The sequence below is a fragment of the Alexandromys fortis genome, unplaced genomic scaffold (assembly GCF_014885135.2).
Source record: "Alexandromys fortis isolate MF-2015 unplaced genomic scaffold, M_Fortis_MF-2015_v1.1 scaffold_150, whole genome shotgun sequence".
Taxonomy (NCBI): domain Eukaryota; kingdom Metazoa; phylum Chordata; class Mammalia; order Rodentia; family Cricetidae; genus Alexandromys; species Alexandromys fortis.
Genome location: NW_026068027.1, coordinates 78,011 through 93,274, shown reverse-complemented (window position 1 = coordinate 93,274; position 15,264 = coordinate 78,011). Strand labels below are relative to the sequence as shown.

The following is a 15,264-nucleotide window of genomic DNA, read 5'->3' as shown; positions in this document are numbered from 1 at the left end:
CTGTCTAGCTCCATACCCTTCTGTCACTAGCACCCGTATGTGCTGAGTTTGATGTCAGTCACATTGCATTGCCAACGATGTTCGGAAACCCAAGCAGTGGTTTTCACCTACCTCCTGGCTATTTCCTAAGCTGGCATTGAGAAGAGGTAGTTGAAAGACAACACTTCAGGAATCTTTGAAGTCAAGATACGGAAAGCTCTTGGTGATTTCTCTAGGAATGCTGAGGACAGGGGAGCAGAGGGGGATGTCTTGTTTGATCCTTCTTTTGTCTGGTCACAAGGCAGTCCCAGTCAAGCCTTGGTTAAAGACCACACCTCATCTACTGAAAATGTGGAATAACACCCAGAATAAGAGGCCAGGGGGAGATGCTGTGGGGCTGCCAGAGGCTTGCTCAGGCCACCCTCTAGCTGTGTCTTCTTTTTATAAGTTTTCAGCTACCAGTGCCCCTGTCAAAGCAGAGGCCTCCTTTTCTTTTTCTTAAAAGCATACATGAATTAGCTAAAACAGTGTTTCATTCTATAATGTGTATATTATATATAATATGTTATATATTTACTATTATATTTAAATATAAAATATTTAATATTATATATTAATATGATATTTAATATAAATAAATATTATATATTTATATGTACTTTGGCCATCCTATCCTCTTATTTCCCTAGTTGTCTCTTCTTCCTCTCCCACTGGTCTCCCTCTTCCAAATAGTCCCCTTTCTAGTTTCATGTCATTTAAAACAATTATAGAATCTGTGTATGTGAGAAGAAGCCTCTGGTACTTAGTTTATTGAAACTGATTTGCTTCCTTTGGCCTGATGATCTTTGTTTCTAACCATTCATTTTTCTATAAATGGCACCGCTTCAGTCTTCTTTATGGTGGAATGCAAATGCCCGTGTGTGTATGTGTGTATATGTGTGTATTTATGTGTATATCTGTGTTTATGTGTATGTATGTGTGTGTGTGTGTGTGTGTGAGAGAGAGAGAGAGAGACAGACAGACAGATAGACAGACAGACATCTAAGCAGATTCCATTTCTTTGTCATTGGGAATAGAGCAATGATAAACACGGACATCCAAGGCCTGGCATGGTGACATTGCCTTTAATTCCAGCAGAGGCAAGTGGATTTCTGTGAACTCAAAGTCAGCTTGGTCTACATAGTGAGATCCTGTCTCAAAAATGTATGGCTACACATCTGTCTCTATGGTGTGCTCACTTGGGTTGCTTTGGAGATGTACACAAGGGTGGCAAAACTAGACTGCTTGGTAGTTTTATTTTCTTTTTTTGAGGTAGCCTGTACTGATACCCATAAAGACTACACTAACTTATGCTCCTCCTCCCACCGACACTGTTTGCTTGTTTTGAGGGTGGATATTCTGACTATCGTGAGATTGGAATCTCAGTGTAGTCAAAACAGTGGGCACAGACTCATGCCTTCCCCTTGGGACTCAAAGCCAGACTTTCCTAAGAGAGATCCACAGTCTGAGGCCGTGTGATGAGACTATCTGGTTATCCCAGCCCAGACAGATTGCTGACCTCTGATTTAAACAGATGGCCATTCTCAACTCAGAACCCTGATTGTAGCCAAGAAAGAAAAGATGAAATAGCAGCAACCAGGCCCCCAGCAGATGAGTGGGCATATCTATTCATTTATATGAACAAAGATGTTTCCAGGGTTTTTATACCTGGGTCTACAAAGTGCCCAGCCCTCAGAGGTCCTGTTCATGTGAATTTACTCTTACACCAAACACTGCCCAGGCTGTTGTATCTGGCTGGTTTGCCAGACTGTCTGTCCATGGTGCTGGATTTGGTGTGTGGCTCCAAAGGTCAAGTTCTCTAGAGGGGAGAGTCTGTACCAGAGCTGCAAGATGTTTCTAGTGGAATCTGGGTCTGCTTTAGTGTTGCTCACAAAGATAGTTAGTCAATAGATTCAGATTTGCACCAAACAAACAGGCCCTAAAAAGTACAGATCACAAAATCATTTTAATAACTGGAAGTAGTTGTGGAAACAATCTTGTTTTATTGTTCAGTCTAACACACACACACACACACATACACACACACAAGAAAACGAGAAAGAAAAGAATCAAAAGAAACTGGTAAGACTTTGAAAGCCTGGGAATTCTTCTAATATTATAGACCTAAAGCTCAGCTCACGTTTTTCCAAGAGTGCAGATTGCTGTTGCTATGTGGTTAGAGCCAAGGCTAATGCCATCTGTGTCTTCCAGATCCAAAAGCACCTGTCTGCCATAGAGCACTATCGGTCTTTCTTCCCCCTGACTGGCGATTGCCTAGTAGCAGTTATGTTTTCTAAACACCAGTGACTTTAATGTCTCCACACTGGAAGCCAAGGGTAGGTGTCATTCTGAACAAGGTAATTCCATCAAACAAATCTAAATCTAATCTTTCTCTGTCTCCTACCTCCATTCTAGTCAATGCTACTGTGCTTTCAAGCTGATACATAACTGGTATCAGTTGCCATGACGAACCAAGTCAACATCCTTCCATTCAGTCCATCCTGCAAAGGCTCAGGACCCCAAAGGATTGTTAGGACACGAGACAGCAGATGCAGGGCTAAGCTTCCTGCATTTGCCTTAAAGTCTCTGGGTTTTCCAGCTAGTTATGCACGAAGCTCTAATAGTCTCTTCAGAGTTTCTGTACAAGTAGGTGAAACCCTGGTGTTATATTATTTTTTTTATAATTATTCCGAGATTGAGAAGATGGCTCAGAGGGTAAAGGTGTTGCCATGCAAGTGGGAGGATCTGAATTCAGATCTCCAAAACCCACACAAGGCCCAACCTAGTAGTATGCCCCTGTAATCCCAATGCTCCTACAGGAAGATGGTAGGCACAGACAAAGGGATCTCCACGGACCAGTCAGCCGGCCAACTGGGTATACACAGTGCTGAACGAAAGACCCTATCTCAAAGAAGATGGAGGGGAGGCAAGGACTGTCAGCACAGACTGCTTTCTGTACTCTTGTGAACACACACACACACACACACACACACACACACACACACACACACACACTAACGAGAGAGTTGGAGAGAACGATTTAATAAAAGAAGCATGTTGCCTGTGAGTGACAGAATCACCAGTAGGAACATGTATAAGAGGTGTGCTTTATCTCTATGCCTCTGCCAAGAGAATGCACGTGCAGAAACAGATCACCCTAAGCTCAGTCCGGAATGACCTTTGGAACAGCCGGGTTCAGTGCCAGTGAGGATAGTGGGATCATTGTACGAATGAGTTTGAAACCCTGATACAGGTTCTGCAGTACAGGACACAACACAGTGCTATCAGGAAGTCCAGATGAAGCAGGTGAGCTGTGAACAGGTGACCAAAATAGCACTCTAGTGACCTGGAGTGACGTCACTGCAGGGGCAGCCCTGCATCTTACTCAGAGTTAAGTGTTTGGGGGAAGCATTCAGAGGAGATGAAACACAATGAAGAGGGATGCAGTGGCCACACAAATCATCTATTTTATGCTTTGATTTGTCTGTTTGTTTGCTTAAGATTGGGTCTTGTGTAACTCTGGCTGGCTAAATCACTATGTATCTTAGGCTGGCTTTGAACTCATCACCCCTTTGCCTCCTCCTCCCTCAAAAGAGCAAGGACACTTGCACCACAGAATGGGCTATAAAGCTAATTATTTACTGAGTTTTAACTTAGACACAATCTTGCATTTTGGGTTATCCGATAGGTGCATACAAGTATATTTAATAGTGATAGTGTGAAATCAAATATGAAGCTCCACAGCTTCCAAATAGCTGTACTGTGTAGAAGGTCCTTGAGATGCATAGAATTTGTGTCTGGTTAGTTTTGCTGCACGATGCTATTTATTGGCAAGCCCTTTGTAATAACTGTTATCCCATATTGAGAAAAAAATTTAAAGCGTGGATTACAGGTATGGGCTGTTCTGTCTGGCTTATGAATAGTTTTGTGGGAATGCCACACTATATGGCAGAGCCAGTCTGGTTAGTGAACAGGATGAGGGTGACAACGGTGGAGAATGCAGTGCCAAAGGGGGTGCTGGGTGGCGAAGGAGGAGCACAAAGATCACTGTGTCCAGGAGGAGAGGCTAGAAAGTGAAGGGAAAATGGACGTCAGATCCAGAGTCTGTTGGTCACAGGGATGTGTGTGGAGTCTTCGGGGTGTTGTCTGTGTGTACAGTTAAGGTGACTGGAGAACACTGAAGATGAGGTGCCTTATTCAGATGTAAGTGATGTCTAGGGAACAGGGTTGGCATGTGATATAGGTATAGTATGTCAAACAGATTTAAGAATTATTGATGGAAGTATCTACCTAATGTGTGTGTGAGAGAGACAGGGGGGAGGGAGGGAGGGAGGGAGAGAGGGAGGGAGGAAGGGAGGGAGAGAGAATATGAATATGGTAGCTAAAGTGAGATAAACACTGTTGAGAGTCAGATGCGTATCTCTCGCCCTGGAACCCAGCTTTATGATTGCTTCTGCATCAGGAAATGAAGTTTACATTGATTTTCTGGCAAATAGCCTTGGGAACTTGATGGCCCTTCTTATTATCAACCATCAGTAATCTCTGAAATACGGTCACATAAAACTGAGGTCTTAGTCTCCAACCCAAGCTTATCAGGGATAGCGGTCTTAAAAGTCGTGGTAAACATGAAGACACGTCTTTGGCTACCCGCTTGCAATTTTGAGAGGCCACCCCAGTATTTCTGGAGACGTTCTCAACGTCAGCTCTTGACCTGCTCCAGCAGGGCTGCCCCCTAATCAATCTCAAGATGTCAGGAGTCCGGCTTGCTTCGTGAGCATTTGACAAGGTCAAGCAGTCACCATGCCCTAGAGCCTGAATAGTGTCTCAGTTCCTGGCTCAGCAGGAAGGAAGTAGGGAGTTCACCAGGGCAAGAACACACATGGGCAAGAATCCATCACCCCAGCTGGATTGTTTGGAGGTGTTGATCATGCAGAAGTAGGCACCCTCAATTGGCTCCTGCTAGGCTTCTCTGCTGGGCGTAAGCACTTCCATATTCCCAAGGTCCCGCGCAAAGCCTTTGAAGAGGTGTGTTCCCTTTAGCCTGTGGCTGCCTTGCATCTGCCCCATGGTGACACCAGAGTTGGTTGGCTCTCCCAGGTGTCAGCTCCCTGATCTTTCCCAACTGTTGGATTGACACGGTTCTCATCAGCTCCTAATTGCCTCTACTTGTTTTCCTCTGCCACAAGCCGCTTTCAGAAGGCATTTTTAAAGCAGCTCAGATGGTCTGAAAGTATTGTGCATAATTGTTTCAGCATTAATATGAAATTTAATTCTAGTGGGGCTATTTAAAAAATTTTTTTTCACACCACTCTTTGGAGTCAAGAAAGGCATCCACTAACTGATTCATTATGGAGCTAACACTTCATCTCAGAAAAAGTTTCTCTTGAGGGCGGGTAAGCAGCCCCCTCCCTCAGTGGGGCTTCGGTTCCCCCCTCCTCTTCAGCAGCTCTGTGTGTCCACAGTTGTGGCAGATCTCACAGTCCCTGACTACCCTCTAGGTGAGGATGGAAAGAGAATGGGGACTCCTGAGCAGGGGCTCTCTCTTCCCTCTCTGTCTATGCTTTTGATTTGGTTCAGATGTGAGATGTGCCCCTGTGGATGTGCTTGGATGCTTGGTACCTGGCCACTGGTGTTGTTCTGGAAGGTTGTGAAACTCCTGAGAAGTAAGGCATCTCTGGGAGAAGTAGGTCACTGAGCTGTGAGGCTGGTAGTCCTGCCCCATTTCTGTCCAGTTTCTATGTACTCACAGGATTAGACATGAACAAGTTCCTACAGCCATCCTCCTACCACAGTGGCTGGACTGGGAGCCACTGTGGGTCCTTTCTTTCTGACAGGATAGAGGTGAGAAAACAAAGTAACGGGGCCTCAGTTTCTATACCTGTGAGAATAAGGGCTTTTCAAAAATAAATCTAACGGTTCATGTGATATATACATACGGCCCTACAAAAACTGGGAACATTGCACATCACCGCTCCAGTTCTGTCCCACCTCCACCTCAACCTCCTTGCAAGCCCAGGCATCTTCCAACCTCTCCCGTTTTTCTATTTCTCCAACATAGCTGAGACTGCAGAACCTTGTCATTGTGGTTTCATGGGCTTGTTTTATAACAATGAAACATATTTGAGCTAATGGGAACCTTATTTCTTCAGGTAATGTTCAAGTTTAACTCCATCCATGTAATTTTTCACAGAATAGAATTAATGTAATTTTAGAACTGAAATGAAAAGTTGGCTTTTAGAAAACATCAGTTTCACTTGTTATGTGGAGGCCTGTCCATTAAGTCAGTTAAAGTTAACACTCTAATTTGCTCTTGAAATCTCAGCATAAAACACATTGGAGTCAACTGAGTATTGCCAGTGATTATACCATTTTAAACGTATGCACCTCTGTGGTTATGATATAATTCAGTGGTAGAGCACTTGCCTGGAATGCACCGGGGCCTTGGATACCATCTCCAGCCCTGCAGAAAATTTTATGAACTTCTTTCTTATGAAAATAATTCTGTGTGCACCTATCTGTGCATGAAAGGAAAAAGCCACTGTTCACAGCCCCACCCTAGACTTTATTTCCCAGGAGACTCCTCTGTGTCCTTTTTTTGTGTGCAAGCATCTAGAAATCATATTTGTTATGCCATCTTATTAAATTCTCACTGTCTTCCTTTAACATTGAGTATGCATGCACACTGGTACACATATTTTCCATGCTTGGCCTGGGAGAGCAGGTGTCTCCCTCTGTGTCCTCAGCCCTCTGGTGCACATTGTCTCCGTTCCTTTCTCTGAATTAGAACCCCGAGGTTCAGAGACACAACACACCTGACTCATGTGGTGGCAGAGACACTCCCATCCCACGTGTCCTGTTTGGATGACCCAGTCGTCTCAAGAGTGAAAGTCTGTCTTTCTTGGAAGACTAGAAAGCAACTCTCAAAAATAACATTAAATCCTCAGGAGAATAAAGGAGAAATGGAGGAGGGGTGAGTGTCTCTAGTTGATATGTCTGAAGTTAAATTTTTGCTTCCCTTGGTGGGGGTCAAACATGCCAACAAATACAGGAAGCTAAGCAGATAAGCGAGTTCACTGAGCTTTGTGGGCCTCACGGGAATGTTGGGAAACCGATGCTGCCCAAGTGAGATTGTCAGGTGTTGGAGGTCATGGGAGATGATAGAAAAAAAGCTGTGATTCCCGGGTCTCAGGGCCTTCTCCATTAGCCAGAGTCTCTCCTATGTGTGTCCCTTACCTGAATGTAATCTCAGAGAAGGGCCTTATGTCTGCCAGTGTCCGGCTCCTCTGATGGTCATTGGGTCTGGGGCTAGAGTTGCAGAAACCTTTTCCGGAAGCCAAGACGACTGGAGAAAGTTGTATGTGGTGTTTTAAGTTATAAGTCATCTTCAGCGAAATGAGAAAGAAAAATGGCTATTGCAGGTCAGTATCCCCAGTCCACAAATCCGAAATATGAAACTCACAGAAGTGTGGAATGATTTGTATTAATATTACATGGCAAGTGGAAAACTGAACCCTGCAAACTTTGCTACATGAGTGCCATGATGCAAGGGCAGTACCTAAAACTATCTTCAGTCTTGTGCATGAATCATCAGTGAGCGGCATGGTTTTGCTTCCAGTCCCATCCCCAAGATGCCTTTTAAACGTAAGCAAGCATTCCAAAATAGGAAGAAGAAATTCTGCAATCTGCAACCCTTCTAGTACCCAGCGTTTCAAATAAGGGACACTCAGCCTGCACTGGATGGTTTCCTCTGATGGACCAGGCAGTTACCGAATTCTTTAAGTTGATGCTTAGCAACGTGGGGAAAGAAGGCTTAGGCTAATGTGGATGAGGACAGCGGGTGTCAGGACACGGAGTAACTTGTATGAAGACTGTGTTAGTCATCTTTCTGTCACTGTAAAAAAAAAAAACCATGAGATGAGCAACTTATAAAAATAGAAAGTTTGTTTGGGCACTTGACTTTTTTCAGAAGTTTTGCTTTGGGCCTGTGTCAAGGAAACACCATGAAAGGGAAGGTGCGGATGGTGGAGGCAGCAAGAGAGAAGAGAAGGAACAAGGGTCTTACAATCTTTCATACCCCATTTATCCCAAGATTTCCAGTTGATCCCCATGACTTGGAGGTTCCACCACCTTCCAATAGGGCAACACAGGGGACCAAGCCTTTAAGAGCTGGGCAGAACAGTCAGGGAGGATTTTGGTACTGGAAGCAGTATTCAAACCTTCACTTGTTGTGTCTAAAACACACACTTCCCTCAGAGCTGAGCACTAGATTTTAAAAACAAAACAAACACCACAGATCCTACCTCAACAGTGCGAACAATGAGGCCCATCAGCCACCTGGCTTTTGAAGATACTTCTATTCTTAAAGCTATCTGTCTCTTTGTTTAGCGAGTGTCTTCTAGTTACTTAGAGAAAACATTTGATAAGCCTGGCTTCTTAGGATCAAATTTCAAGAAAAAAAAATTATGGAACGCTAACTTACATTGGCATGTAAACAACTAATTATGTATCCAGTGGCCCAAGCTTACTGGAATCTGTGCTCTTTGAATGATGAATCACGGTTCATTAGCAGATTGTGAAATCACTTCTGTGGGTCACAAACAGCCTTGGAAGAATGGAACAGAACAGAATGGGAAGGATGGAGGAACGGATGAGGGTGAGTTAGCGTAAGCTAGAGCAAGCCATCGATTTATTGCATACAGTAAAGTTTAGGTTTTGTGTCATTCATTTAGATAATATATATGTCCACTCATTTCTTGACTGTAGGTCAGAAAGCTACTTTAGAAAGAGGAACGTGGGCAGATGTTAAGCGCGTTAAGCTCCCCACCACTATTTTCCATGCTGTGGCTTCGGTACCAAATGACAGAACCACCCTTTCCTTATCTGCATAGAGTGGTTCTCAGGGCACTCTTTCTGGACAGACCTCTGTGCAGGCCCTGCCATCCCCACCACCCCTCATTCTCCATCCGATGAATGTGCCTGTTAGATTCAAAACATGTTTTGGACACCAGGGGAGGGCAAAGAGACGGTCTTAAAAGCTGTGGTAAGTTAGTAGCAGAGTTGGAAGCCGAATTCGATTATTTATGGATTCTTTTCAGACTGGAAGGGGAGGAGTAAGCAGTGGCTCTCATACCAAGCTCAGGGAGCAGCTGTTCCCTCCCAGCCAGAGCTAAGAAAGGGAAGAAATGGACTTTCAGTGCAGCCGGAGGGACTGGGCTGTGCCCAGGGAGGGATGTCCTCACGGCAAGCCCTGGCAGGGATGGTACCCCCCTCTAGAAAACTGGAAAGGAGCAGACTGTTCTACATACAGCAGGAGAATAGGCAAGTCTAGAAAGATTTTTCTTCATTCCCAAGACATCTTATTCACTTGACTCACATTCTCTCCCCCCCCCTTTTTTTGTCTCTTTTCTTCCTCTCTATCTCTCCCTTCCTCCCTTCCCCCCTCCCGCCGTCTCTCTCCCTTTCCCGACTAGCAAACATTCTGTGTAATGTTTCCTTGTTCCTGTCCTCAGCCAGGGATGATCTGAATACCTTGCTCTGCTGGGCTACAGTTAGTGTTGCTTCTCAGCCAGATGTCAACTGAAGCTCGCGACAGCTGTGATCAGCTGTTGGTAGTGGGAGAGTCGGCAGGGCAGCGAGGTGGAAGCTCCTGGTCCCTGGCCAAACCCTAGTGGAAAGATCAGTGTCTGCCGTGCAGCTTGGCTCATTCTGTTAACCGACTCCATTGCTCTGGCCTTGTCTTTGTGTTACACATTGCTTTCCCTTGACCTCAAATGTTCTAGCCTCTCCTTGGAAGCCGGAAGCCATTGTACTAAACCGCAGACCTCTTACGGCCATTGTTCCTTCGTGCCGAGGGAAGGAACCAGAGAACTTTTGTTTATGAACTTCACCTCCAACTTCACCTGCTGCTGAGGTGCTCTGTGATAATAGGGACTAGCCTGGATCCAGCCAGACTTACATCCTCAGCTTGCTTCCATCTCTTCCTGGTGGTGAATCCCTGACCACAGATGAATTCTGAGTCCACCAGGTTCCTGCCATGCTATGTAGGATACCTGCATGAATATACTGAGAGGATGACAAGAGAACCATGCAGAAAAGTGTTTTCTTGGGCTCATTCATGGTGTGTGTCTCTCCCTGGGCAGGGTCTCTACTCTGCCTCCCTCAGCAGCCACACACACTCCTGGGTGGCCCGATGCCATTCCAACTCTTCCTCTAGGGGTTCTCGCACTTTCATTGAAAAGCCTCGTTGAGTTCCATGAAGAAAATGGGTGTGTGGATGTCCCAGTGCTGATATCAAACCTTGTCACTTTTCCAGGGTTAGAAAATGAGATATCCATAGCACATTTCATCGCAAAATCGGGGTGAAAAGACAGAGACAGGAAACAAAACATGAAGTTTCTCTGCGGGCCCGAGGAGGGAGAAGCTCACGTTAGGCATTGGTGTTTGATAAAGCATATGTGTAGATCATGAAGGCAACTGATGAGAAAGACTGTTGACTAAGTCTCCCCCAACTCACCCAAACTTCGTCTTGGGCTGGGTCACCTTTCCTTTGGCTTCAGTGGTACAGCTGGGAAGCAAGGATACCTTCAAAGCTGCTGGCTAAGGGGGACCCTGGGGTGACCTTCTGGTGCGACCTTCTGGTGTCTATATCTCCATGGGATCCAGAGACTGATCATAGAACAGAATGAGGCTTCTGGGAGCCCCTATCAGGATGATGGGAAGCCATGATGGCCACACGGACCTAGGCTGCTCTCATTATCTGCAGGATCCTCTGGGAACTATATCCTGACATCAGAGGAAGCTTTAGGAGGTGCTTGGGAGAGAGAACAGGAAAAATCCATCCCCAGGTTGACTTTTGTGGACTTGGATTCTTTTATTCCACAGACATTTGTTGGTTGAGCTATGGGTTTTTCCTCCATCTCCTATTTCCCAACTCTTAACAGCCAAGAGCTCATCTGTTGTTCAAACCTTGCCATTTTACCCGTAGATGAATCTCCCTGACTTCAGTCTATTCTGTTTATTTATATTTTCATTTGAACTATTTAGTGCATTCATGTTTATGTGGTGTGTAGTTGTGCGGGTGTGTGCAGGTACATGTGTGAATGTATGTGTGGATGTGTGCGTGTGTGTGCAGGTACATGTGTGAATGTGTGTGTGGATGTGTGCGTGTGTGTGCAGGTACATGTGAATGTGTGTGTGGATGTGTGCGTGTATGTATGTGCAGGTACATGTGTGTATGTATGTGTATGTGCGTGTGTGTGCAGGTACATGTGGATATGTGTGTGTGTATGTGTGCGTGTGTGTGCAGGTATATGTGTGTATGTGTGTGTGTATGTGTGCATGTGTGTGCAGGTACATGTGGGTATGTGGATGCATATTATGAACGTGATAAGGATGCCAGAGGTCAACCTCAGGGTGGTCCTCAGGAGCCATCCATCTTGGTTTTTAGAGATAGAGTTTTTTACTGGGACCTGGGGCTCACCAATTACGCTAGGTTGATTGACAAGTCCCAGGAAAAATCTGCCTGTCTCTGCCTCCTCAATGCTGGGATGACAATCACATGCTATCACCTCCACCTTTGTTGAACCAAACTCAGGCCCCCGTGCCTGGGCAGCAAGGACTTTACCAGCTGAGCCATCTCTTCAACCTCGCAGTCTCCACCCATCCTGAACACTCCTATCTTTCTTGGGCAGGTTCAAGGATTACCGAGAGCCACCTTGGGCACCGAACCCATATGAGTTTTCCAAGCAGTACTGGTCTGTTCTCTCTGCACGTCTGGCCTTTGTGATCATCTTCCAGGTGAGTTGTTCAGGTGATGACAAGATGGTTAGGCTGCAGGGTGCCCAGGTGAAGACCGTGATAGTGCCAGAGGCTTACGATACAGTCATCTCTTGGTATCTCTGGGACACCAAAATCTAAGGGTGCTGAAGTCCTTTGTAAGAAATGACATCACATGTGCATGTAACCCACCAGTATCCTCTCATAGACTTTAGATCATTGCTAGATGATGTAATAACTAACGCAATGCAAACTCAACATGAGCAGGTGTCAGACTGTCTCATCTAGGAACTACTGATGAGCGCAGCCTGTGCATGTCCCGGTCGGTGCGATTTTCGTGTCTGTTGTTTTTGATCCACGGTCGGTTGAATCTAAGCACAGAGGGCGATGGAGACAGAGGCCCACTTGTGCTCCGTGGCCCAGGGAACTTCACATGTGGCAGGCAGCACGGAATGGAAAGCAGGAGGATTCCCCAGAGAGAGCTGCTCAAATGGGTGGACTTGGCCCAAAGATCAATAAAACCCAGGGTAAAGTTATCGGACAGATGTAGAGTAAGCTGCCGAGTGGAGACACTTGCCCATTTAAACCAGAGAAGGAGAAAAGAAAATGCAGAACCATTGAAACCAGAGTCTCAGCCCCGGGACAGACAAACAGCACATCCCTTCTGTCAGCCTGAGAACGAGCTCAAGTTCGGAAACTTTCTTCCGGAGCTCTTGGGTCTCTCCTTTGTTAGCATTGTTTACCGTGGAGACATCTGGTTGGAGGGGCCGACAGAGTCATCTCACCACCCCAGGAATGAATAGCAAACTTGAGCCCGTGATTCCTATCTTCGACAATAGCCACAGCTCCGATTGCGTCGCTGAGATTCTCTGAGCTCCAGGGCCCCCAGTTCCCACTCAGGGTCCTGCTGATCTTTGAGCAGAGGCCAGAGCACAAAACCAAATCCTTTTCTCTATGGCTCCCTTGGCTTTTGTAGTCCCTGAAGGCAAGTCTCTCGGGGGCTCTAGGGTGTCCTGCCCCTCAGACTCCAGCCCAGGATGTAGAGAAGCCCACCAGCTTGTCTTTCACCTAAAGAAGACGCTATTCTTCCTCTGTCGAGATGGGGCGATATGTTTGAAAACTTGCCTAGACACCCCCCTGCTGCCCTCCCCTCCGCCTGCTCCATCTCCTCCCTTGCCTGTATGTCACATGTCACAGGTCTCTTACCTCAATGGCAGTGAGCAGAGAAGGACTCTGAATAACTGGGAGCCTCTGAAAGCAGTTGTTCTCAAAGTCTTCCCTTGAGCTCCCAGGACCATGAAGGGTATTACTACTTTGGTCTCCCGGAAGGCAAAGAGAAGACACACAAGTGTGTAGCTCGCAGACAACAGAAAATGGCAACAGGTTGAGGAAAGTGTTGAGCAAGTGTGTGGGAAGGACAAACTTGAGAAATGAGCAAGAATTAGAACATGCTGGCTTGTTTTGGTCCGTACCAGGCGCCGTAGCCTGATAGTCATTCACTCAGAGGAAAATGCTTTCAGGAAATGCTTTCCTTAGGTGACCTGTACGTCGCAGGGATGCAACTCAGCAGGGGACTTCATGCAAGTGTATGCAAAAGCCTGGCATCAGCCAAAGAGGTCTGGAAGCAGAGCCCCTGGTAGCGGCAGAATGAGGAGACTATGAGCAGTGGGCGGGTTGGGTAAAAGCCATATCCGTAAAAACATCTAAGGTCCCTGGTATTGGAGACAGAGAGACAGCTGGGGAGATGAAGGGGGCAGCTGTCACAGCTGCAGCCCTACAGAGGTCACTGTGCTCTGTGGTCACTTTCTCGGAGGTTCCAGTTTAGAGCTTTGTGGTCACTTCCTTGGAAGCCCCAGTCTAGAGCAAGCCTGGAAGTGTTAAGATGAAGGACCTGTGAGGCCACTCTTGTGGCTGGTGCAGCAGTGTGCTATAGGGTCTCCCGGAAGGAAGGCCCACCAGCTAGCTGCCACTTACTATGTCTTGCCATTGTCATCATTTGACTCTTGTTAACTCATCACTACTGACAGCCACTCCAGGGGAGGTAGAAGTTGTGGTAGTTTTACTAATGGGACATCATTATCAGTTAGAACGCCAGAGGACACTCAGACTCTCTGGTAAAGATCACTCAGCCAGTATTCTGTTTGGGTACTTTCTTTCTCTCCAAGTCTTCAGTATCAGGGTGGTCGCTCTGAAGGGGCCAGGGTGGACAGCAGTGAGCTCATGTCTACTTGTGACCTCATGTATAATAAAAACCAAGCCAAGCCTCACCATTCACATCTCTTTCTTGTTTTGGCAGAACCTAGTGATGTTCCTGAGCGTCCTCGTGGACTGGATGATTCCGGATATCCCGACAGACATCAGCGACCAGATCAAGAAAGAAAAGAGCTTGCTGGTGGACTTCTTCCTGAAGGAGGAGCATGAGAAGGTCAAGCTGGCTGATGAGCCCACCCAGAGGAGCCAGGGTGGTGGCGATCGGAGCAGGAGGAGCCGCGCAGCCAGCTCTGCACCCTCCGGCCGAAGCCAGCCAGGCAGCATAGCATCCTCAGGGTCCCAGCACACCAACGTGTGAACCCGCAGCTGGCGGTAGAAGAGGCAGGCAAGGCAAAATGCATGCACACACCATGTGTTCAGCTAGCGCAGTGGCTCCTCTTCTGCTGGGAACTGGCTTGTGCGTGTCTCCAAGAGAGAGTTACAGAGAGGAAAACGAAAGCGCACAGGAGGAAAGGGAACGGTACCGAGCACTGTTTCTCAGAAACTGGAAGCTTAAGTTTCTTTTAGGTCCTCTTTTGAGCTGTGTCCTTTGGGGGGAGTTGATACCCCACTGGGGTTTCTCCATCTCAGAATTCCCTGGAGTCCCATCTTGTACTTCACCACCATTTTAGGTGAAGGAAGTATAGTCAGGGCCCCGTCCATCCTAGCACCCCTATAATTGATCACTACCCACTTCCTATTGTCACCTTAAAATAACCTCTTGGAGATACTTGTGACTGGGGCCACTACAAGGCTGAAAAATGCAAATAAAGTTACAGGACTGAATTTTGTTGCCAGTGGACCTGATAGTGAGGAACAAAGGTCCTTCTGGGCTCATCTGAAGTCCAAGTGACAAGGATGCTTGGATACAATGCAACTAGCCACCTTTTATGCAAGTTCAGATTTAAAATAAAATGATTGGAAAGATTCTTTTTAAAAACTCATCTCTTGTCCTGGATGCCTGGTTTCTTTCCTTCTCCCCTCTCTCCCTCTTCTATCCTTTCTTTTCTCTTCTGCTACCCTCTCTCTTTCTCCTTTTCTCCTCCTATAGGCCAAGCTTTGTTCATGTAAAGCGACAACAAAAGAGAGAAAAATTCCTGTTTGACAGAACTTGCAGTCTGGGGACAGAGGATGAACCAACAGTTGCGCAGTATAATAGATAATGGTAAATGCAGTGGAGAAATGCTAGGTAGAGCAAAGAAAACAGGAAGCGTGGGGGCA

At 46.3% G+C, this 15,264-nt stretch overlaps 1 protein-coding gene across 3 annotated transcripts in view; it reads left to right on the top strand.

Annotated features, from left to right (window-relative positions):
• Positions 1 to 14,987, top strand: part of Ano2 (anoctamin 2) — a 335,303-nt gene extending 320,316 nt beyond the window's left edge. For all 3 annotated transcript variants that reach the window (XM_050164129.1, XM_050164130.1, XM_050164131.1), the window contains 2 exons: positions 11,709 to 11,814; positions 14,090 to 14,987. In XM_050164129.1, coding sequence (XP_050020086.1) covers positions 11,709 to 11,814; positions 14,090 to 14,362 — 379 coding nt within the window. In that variant the 3' untranslated portion in view covers positions 14,363 to 14,987. The remainder of the gene's footprint in view (positions 1 to 11,708; positions 11,815 to 14,089) is intronic.
• The last annotated feature ends 277 nt before the right edge of the window (positions 14,988 to 15,264 follow it).